The sequence below is a fragment of the Triticum dicoccoides genome, chromosome 7B (assembly GCF_002162155.2).
Source record: "Triticum dicoccoides isolate Atlit2015 ecotype Zavitan chromosome 7B, WEW_v2.0, whole genome shotgun sequence".
NCBI classification, from domain to species: Eukaryota; Viridiplantae; Streptophyta; class Magnoliopsida; order Poales; family Poaceae; genus Triticum; species Triticum dicoccoides.
The window spans coordinates 576,771,571-576,779,956 of NC_041393.1; the positions used below are offsets into that span (position 1 = coordinate 576,771,571).

General features: G+C 45.3%; 1 protein-coding gene across 3 annotated transcripts; it reads right to left on the bottom strand.

Annotated features, from left to right (window-relative positions):
* Positions 1-457: 457 nt before the first annotated feature.
* Positions 458-4,381, bottom strand: LOC119338176. Of its 3 annotated transcripts, XM_037610484.1 has the most exons (4): positions 4,056-4,381; positions 3,760-3,938; positions 1,113-2,571; positions 458-985 (listed from the first exon to the last, which is right to left on the bottom strand). In XM_037610484.1, exons 3-4 carry the CDS (start codon positions 2,518-2,520, stop codon positions 657-659), a joined length of 1,737 nt encoding a protein of 578 aa, XP_037466381.1. In that variant the 5' UTR covers positions 2,521-2,571; positions 3,760-3,938; positions 4,056-4,381; the 3' UTR covers positions 458-656. The 3 variants fall into 3 exon arrangements, with proteins under 3 accessions (XP_037466381.1, XP_037466382.1, XP_037466380.1); XM_037610485.1 differs by lacking the exon at positions 3,760-3,938 and having other exon boundaries at positions 4,081-4,381; XM_037610483.1 differs by lacking the exon at positions 3,760-3,938.
* Between the last annotated feature and the right edge of the window lie 4,005 nt (positions 4,382-8,386).

Below are 8,386 nucleotides of genomic sequence, written 5' to 3' on the forward strand. Positions count from 1 at the left end.
GAATTCCACAGTTCATGCAATGGTCAAAACACTTGGAAAGTGGGAATTCCACAGTTGATGTAATAATACCTATCGTCAGCATGATCCAAAGCTAGATATATAGATTGTTGTCTTTGTTTGTATAGCCTCTTACTTTTGTGATACTGGACTGCAGCCAAGTGCCTCTTCGGAGTATCAACCATAAACTGGTGCTGCACGATGCTGAGTGTGAACGCTCAGCGTTTGCCTCTCTTGCCTGGCCGTGAAACTGCTGAACCTGTCCCTCTTACCAGAGCTGTAAACCTGCCCCTCTTTGCTGGTTGGACTAGTGAAAACTGAATCTGCGCTAAGCCGCATTTGCTTTCAAAAGGCTGGAGGGGAAATGTCCAAGTGTCGCTACCGAATGCTGCATCCCCCATGAACCTTCAAGTTCTTCCTTTTTGCACATACAAGCCAGACATTCCAAATGCGAGTGAAATCAAGAGTCAAGGAAACATGTCGGTGACACTAATTTTGGGGATGCCGATAAGGTATATATTTGTTGCAACATTTGGTCCATATGTTTCTCTGCTGCCACGGCTCTGATGGCTGAATGTAAAGGAAAAAAAAAAGCATTCTGTCACAACATCTGTGCCCACACGGCACTGATGAAAGTTGAAGGAATAAAATTGCTATGTCTATGTGTTCGATGATCCGATTACGATATGCTGTCGGTGCCGCGGATACAGGAACCAGTCGCTCCCCAGCTTCCTGCCAGGTTTACCACACTGATCCCCCGAAAGACCGCCTATGAGTGGTGCAGCGCTGGCGAAACGCCTGTTGTAGTGGACGTACTCCAGCCCACGGTACAGCTCTTCGAGATCAGCTCCCCTCGTCTCATGCGCCTCCTCTGATACCTGCCTGCTGATGTTGTATCTTTTAGCGCCAAAGCATGTTTGGCATAAGACCCGAGTGGCAAAGCTCTGCAGCTCAGGCATGCCTGTCCCATGCGCTGACCACCAAACAACTGCAATTGAAGAAATGGTCAGAACTCAGAACTTAATTCCCTTATTTTAATACAAATGAAGCATGGATATCTTCGTATTCTACAAGTCAAAGTGGAAAGAAGTACGAGGGAATAGGCTCTACTTTACCTTGTGGTGTCCCCACTATTTGCTGAATTGCTGAATCTGAACCAAAAGAACCTGATCTTCCTTTATATACTTCAATTTGCGCTTTCAGTCTCCCTGGATCATAATGGCCTTTTGCAATTGCGGTTGTGCAGGCCTCAATACGACCGCTGAGCTCAGGATCATCACAGGAAGGATCTTTGTAAAAGACCCTTGGGTTTAGCATATGACCAGCAGCATGGAGTGGGGTATGCAAGTAACCATACCATATCTCGTCAACCCAATGCAAAATATCACCATATTTACCTCCAAGATTGTGCATTATGTCTTTTGCACTTGCCATGGTGTCATACAAGATACCCATTGGACAGTCCTCAGATTCTAGTTTAAGCAACACATTGATAAATGGTTTTGTAATCTTCAAAACATCAGCAGCAGCACACCAAAATGCATCATCTGTCTTTACTATGCCACAGATATGCCTGAACAAACTTGTAGTAGTAGAGAAACCAGAGGAAATCCAATCAAGTGGGTTAAACATTCTAGTAGACCGATCAGAGGAAACCCATTCAGGTGAGCTAAACATCTCAACTAGATTTTCTCTCATAGAAACTAACCTATCTAATGTGATGAACTCTGCAACAGATTTGAAACAAGAATTGCTCAGGATCTCACCGTCATCAATATACCGCCCTACCAGTTCATATGCCAGCACATTGCCATATATAAACCTTGTTATTTCCTTTGCCTTCCTTAGAACCTCACTGACGTGATCAAATGCTGCAATTTTCTCAAGCAGAAGGTTGATGCAAAAGTCAGCACACAGTGGGACGAAGAATGAATGGTCATGTTCCTTTTGCACATAATGCCATGCCATTCGCATATGTGGTGACACATCATTTCTGATAACTTGAACTATGTTGCGGGCACCAACATCATCAACCACACGAGAAAACACTGAAACTAGCTCATCCATGTCCTCGAGGATTCCAGAGACATCGATTGATCTGAGGAAATACATACCTTTGCTGCAATGCACCAAAACACTTATGAAGCTTTTTGTACCACATTGGCTCTTCCAACTATCCATAATTATACTGCAACCACTTTTTTTCCATTCTTGCTTGAGTTGCATTGCCCGGTGCTGAGTTTCTTTTAGTTCCTCCCGTAGCATGGATTCATATGTAGGAATTTCAACATCCCTATTGTGAACAGTTTGAAGCATCTCCTTGAAAGATGTCAAGTAGACAAAACGAGGCCCAAGTCCAACTTCAAAGATGAAATTGCGTATTGCTTTTTCTGCCCAAGAATCGAACTGAACATCTGCCTCCATTAAGGGTTTCGATTGTTCTAGCTGTGACACAGAAGACATGTCCATAGAGGAACTCAAGTGAACTCGCTCCCCAGAAGATGTTTTCGGTTTCTTGTTCATCGCACAAGGATTTTAATAGTGCAGGCAAGTGCCTTCTAAAGTCTGACCTCCCTGCAATAATTAACAATTTATTATTCCTGCACTCATGTATCCAAAGTGTTATTCTCACAAATTACTATTTATTATTCCTGCACTCATGTATCCAAAGTGTTATTCTCACAAATTACTATTTATTATTCCTGCACTCATGTATCCAAAGTGTTATTCTCACAAATTACTGAAGCACATTTACCAATAGCCGACAGATAAAGACATGAGCTTTCATGAATAAAAAGTTTATTGTCGCCATGGGCAACAAAACTTTTCACAACAATATGATGGATGAACAGTAATATATGGCAAGACATTTTTGAAGGGTTGCCCATCTTCACCATGCCACTTTAAAGCAGCACGTAGTTAAACTGATAGATGGACATAATTCTTCCAATATAAGTAAAACGATGACAATTTTGGTAAATATCGACCGAGCAATACAGTATTATTTACAGATTAGTGATACTCTATAATGGAAAACGACTACATCTTGACATTTCTACATTGGCGGGGGGCTCTTGAATTCACTAAAGGGAATGGGTAACCATGCTGGTGCTAGGCCTCAAACCGGACTCAGCCAGGAAATTCAACAGCCCTTGTACCATTAGGCCATTATCTTGTCCACCTCAACTCTAGTTTCTACGGTGATAATATCCCTGCAAAACTAGCGACCCGCAGCAGAATTACCTTTGGTGCAAAAGTTAGTTCCCACAACACCATTTTAGGTTTGTATCTGTGCCCTCACCCAAAAGCTCAAGCCATCCCTGTCTGCTACTGTCCCCACCACCCAAAATAAAAAGGAAAAGAATCTCTGCTAATCACACCTAGCCATGTGATTGCTCACTCTAATGGACCCAAAAAGCAGTGTTACACGGAATCTCGTGTCCGGATTTATTTCGCCAAACTGGAAACCCCAAATCTGTGTAGCATATTTGCACGTGTCCGATTTATTTTGCCAAATCAGGCACCCGAATCCGAGTCGGATCCGGGGACTTTATTTTGCGGAATCAGACAGCCGAATCCGAGTCGGATTCGGGTACTTGTGCCCGTGTCAGAGAATTACTTATAGCACGAGAGAATAACCAAAAACACCACTAATTAGAGCTAAAAGCAGCAAAATATCATTAGTGAAAACCAAAGCGCCAAAATACCACTCAGTTCAGTTTTTCCATGCCAAAATATCACTAGTGTCAAACGGAGACTAACACGTTCCAAGAAAGACACATATATGATATATGCCCCTTGCATGTCTCCTTCAGTTCCAGAGCAGAGGGTACAGCAATGCATCGTTTGCAGGATAGGGATTGATAACCCCAACTTCAATGCAACCAGCAATCAAGCAGGCGAACTTGTGAGTCAGAAAGACAACTGCCAGAAGAAAGGCTCTGCAAGCACCGGAACGGATGACAACGGGAGCAGTAATTGAGTACAATGGTGGATTACTAGCCACAGCTCGGGTAAGTAATACAGATCAGCGTACGGGAAAGAGAGAGGGGCAGCACCTCGACGCGCGCCGCCGGTCCTTACTCGGCCAGCGGAGTAGGGGCACGCGTGCCGCCGCGGTTGAAGTCGACGTCGAGGGGACAGGGGCGCGGCGCGGTCGGAGGAGCAGCGGCGTGGCGCGGTCGGCGGAGATGGATGCGCCGGCGGTCGACTACGAGGTCGCGGGGGCGAGCCGGGACAGGGGCGCGGCACGGTCGGCAGAGAAGGGCCGCGGCGCGGTCAGTGGAGCAGGGGTACTAGAGGGGGAGGGGAGCAGTCGGGAGGAACGAGTGCCGCCATGGCCTGTCAGCGAGATCAAGAGCGAGCTCGGTCGGGTCGGGTCGGGTTGGGGATAGTTTTCCTTTTCTTTTCTTTCGAGAAGGATTGGGGATAGGTTGAAACAGGGCTAGAGTTCCCAAAATGGGTGTGGCTAAAGTTCCCTCCAGCCAACCGTTTCTTATTTCCAGGTTTTTATAAAAATAATTCCTCCATTCCGTTGATATAGAGAAAACGGGCTGCAATATGCAGGTTCCCATAAAAAAACACAAGACGGACGATTTTGTGGAATCTATTTCAGACGAAAAAAATGCCATCATTTCATAAACTGGCGATTATTTTGCTGGATGGTCCTTTTTAGAAATCTGCCATAGATGCTCTAAAGTGACATAGTATATAAGAAAAAAAAAGAAAAAAACTGAAAAGAGAAAGTTTGTACAAATCTTCATGCAAGATCGAAGGAATATAACATCAACTGGGACATAGCGAAGCCCTAGTCGACTAAGACTTAGCAAAACTGCCCCCTCGCCGGCCGCTAACCCCCGGTCGGTTTGAACTGATTTGACCACTAATGACCTCCCCTGTGCCGCTAATTGATACGTCTTCAATGTATCTATAAATTTTGATTGTTTCATGTTATTATATTACAATCTTGATGTTTTATATGCATTTATATGCTATTTTATATTATTTTTTAGGACTAACCTATTAACTTAGTGCTAAGTGACAGCTCTTTTTTTTTTGCTTATTTTTGACTTTTTAGAAAATCAGTATCAAACAAAGTCCAAACACGATGAGACTTTACGATGATTTTTTCTGGACCAGAAGGGACCTTAGAAGGTCCAGGAGGAGGCCAGAAGACGTACGAGAGAGCCACGAGCTTACAGGGAGGGAACTCGTGCCTCCCAAGCAACTCCGTTTGACCTAATTCGACCTCTATAAATTCTCAAATAATGCCAAACCAACAAAGAGCCATCCGAAACACTTTTTTCGCCGCTGCAAGCTTTTGTTCGTCCGCGATCACATCTGGAGGTCTTTTCCAGTACTCTGCTGGAGGGAGAATCGATCATGGAGGGCTTCTACATCATTCTTACTGCCTTCACATGATGCATGAGTAGTTCACCATAGACCTACAGGTCCATAGCTAGTAGCTAGATGGCTTCTTCTCTCCCTTTGATCTTCAATGCCATGTTCTCCTCGATCTTTTTGGACTTCTATCCGATGTAATCTTTTTTTGCGGTGTGTTTGTTGGGATCCGATGAATTGTGAATTTATGATTAGATTATTCATTGAAAGTAATTGAGTCTTTTCTGAATTTTATTATGCATGATTGTTATAGCTTTGTATTTATCTTGGATCTATATATCCGCTTGGTTTAGCCAACTAGATTGATTTATCTTTAGTGGGAGAGGTGCTTTGTAATGTGTTCAATTTTACGGTGTCCTCACCCAATGACAGAAGGGGTAGCGAGGCACGTATTGTATTGTTACTATTAAGGGTAAAACGACAACGTTTATTCATATTGATTGGGTTTATTTTGTCTACATCATATGTCATCTTGCTTAAGGCGTTACTCTGTTTGTCATCAACTTAGTACCATAGATGCATGCTCGATAGCGGTCCATTGGTGGAGTAATAGTAGTAGATGCAGACATGAGTCAGCCTACTTGTCTCAGATGTGGTGCCTATATACATCATTGTCGCGAATACGTCATAACTATGCACTTTTCTATCAATTTCCCAACAGTAATTTGTTCACCCACCGTATGTTATGTGTTCGAGAGAGAAGCCTCTAGTAAAAACTATGCCCCCGGGTCTACTTTAATCATATTATAAAAAACAAAAAATATCTTGCTGCAATTTATTTACTTTATTTTTATTTTTATTTTTATCTATCTATCTATCACTATCGAAATTAATCCTTGCAAGTAACGAGTTCAAGGGAATTGATAACCCTCTTGCCCGCGTTGGGTGCAAGTATTTCCTTTTGTGTGTGTAGGTGCTGCTAACAAAGGTTTGTTGGGGAACGTAGCATGCAATTTCAAAACAAAATCCTACGATAATGCAAGATTTATCTAGGAGATGCATAACAACGAGAGGGGGAGAGTGGACAGTACCCTCGTAGACCGAAAGCGGAAGCATTAGTTAACGCGGTTGATGTAGTCGAACGTCTTCACGATCCAACCGATCCAAGTACCGAACGTACGGCACCTCCGTGTTCAGCACACGTTCAGCTCAATGACGTCCCTCAAACTCTTGATCCAGTAGAGGGTCGAGGGAGAGTTCCGTCAGCACGACGGCGTGGTGACGGTGTTGATGATGTGATCCGTGCAGGGCTTCGCCTAAGCACTACAACGCTATGACCGAAGGAGTAAACTGTGGAAGGGGGCACCACACACGGCTAAGAGAAATCTTGGTGTGTCTTTGGGGTGCCCCTTGGCCACGTATATAAAGGAGGAGAGGGAGGAGGCCGACGGCCTAGAGGGGGCACGCCAAGGGGGAGTCCAACTAGGATTCCCAATCCTAGTTCGTCTCTCTCGGTGTCAAAACCGGTGGATCTCGGATAGGGGGTCCCGAACTGTGCGTCTAAGGCTAATGGTAACAGGAGGCTGGGGGCACGATGTTTACCCAGGTTTGGGCCCTCCTGATGGAGGTAATACCCTACTTCCTGCTTGATTGATCTTGATGATATGAGTATTACAAGAGTTGATCTACCACAAGATCGCAGAGGCTAAACCCTAGAAGCTAGCCTATGATTATGATTGTTGTTGTCCTACAGACTAAGCCCTCTGGTTTATATAGACACTGGAGGGGGTTAGGGTTACACAAAGTCGGTTACAGAGAAGGAGATCTACATATCCGAATCGCCAAGCTTGCCTTCCACGCCAAGGAGAGTCCCATCCGGACATGGGACGAAGTCTTCAATCTTGTATCTTCATAGTCCAACAGTCCGGCCAAAGTATATAGTCCGACTGTCCGAGGACCCCCTAATCTAGGACTCCCTCAGTAGCCCCTGAACCAGGCTTCAATGACGATGAGTCCGGCACGCAAATTGTCTTCGGCATTGCAAGGCGGGTTCTCCTCCAAATCCAGAGTACCTGTTGTAACGAGTAGTGTCCGGCTTACCATTAATGTTGTACTCCTCGGCTTCTGTGCTTCAATAATGATTATCTCCACGTGTCGAGCGAATGCGAGAAGTCGGAGCATTTTTACATTTTCCACCCTAACCATGTAAGTAAATTGTCTATTTAAAGAGACGGGGATCCTCAGATCCAAATCACACCATCCTCCCCTCAGCAAGCATCTCATCAGAGCGCGCCCGGAAGAAACCATCCCATCATGGTCAGCCGTCACAGCTCCTCCTCTTGCTCCCGTAGCACTAAGCCAGGTGATTGGGAGAAGTGGTCTGTTCCCCATAGTCGATTAGTAGAGTTGCAGACCAAGGGGTTCCTCCCGCCTGCATACATGGTCCCCGTCCGAGCCGGACTAGCCACCTATAATGGTGGGGAGCAAGCAGAGAGCTTTCCCAACCCATCGAAGGGGGAGCGGGTATGCCTTGTCCCCTATTTGCTGAGGGGACTCGGGTTTCCAATCCACCCATTCCTCCGTGGGCTCCTGGAGTTCTACGGCCTCCAGCTGCATAATTTCATCCCTGCCTCCGTACTGCATATTGCAGGCTATGTAGCCCTTTGCGAGCTATTTCTGGGTTGCGAGGCTCATTTCGAGCTATGGAAGAGGCTATTCTGCCTTGTCCCCCGTAATCAGGAGGGATCAATATATCAAGTGGGTGGAGCCGAAATATGGCACGTTGCCGAGACTGGATACTTGTCCGACACTCCAAAGAGGGCATCCGAAGACTGGCCTTCGGAGTGGTTTTACGTAGAGGACGTCCCCCTTCCGTACCCAATTCGGACGAGCCTTCCTAAGTTCGCTAATACTCCGCTGAAGAAACGCCACAGCTGGCGCCCCCGGAGCCCCTAGGAGGAAGATAAAAGAGAGGTCCTTTACCTGATGGGCAGGATAAAAATGCCGTCCAAATCAGGATTGACAATAATCGAAGTTATGTCAATATGCA

Coding starts and splice junctions, on each gene's coding strand:
- LOC119338176 (XM_037610485.1), bottom strand. CDS start 2,520: ATGAACAAGAAACCGAAAACATCTTCTGGGGAGCGAGTTCACTTGAGT. Junction 986..1,112: donor AATAGTGGGGACACCACAAG/GTAAAGTAGAGC, acceptor CTTCAATTGCAG/TTGTTTGGTGGTCAGCGCAT.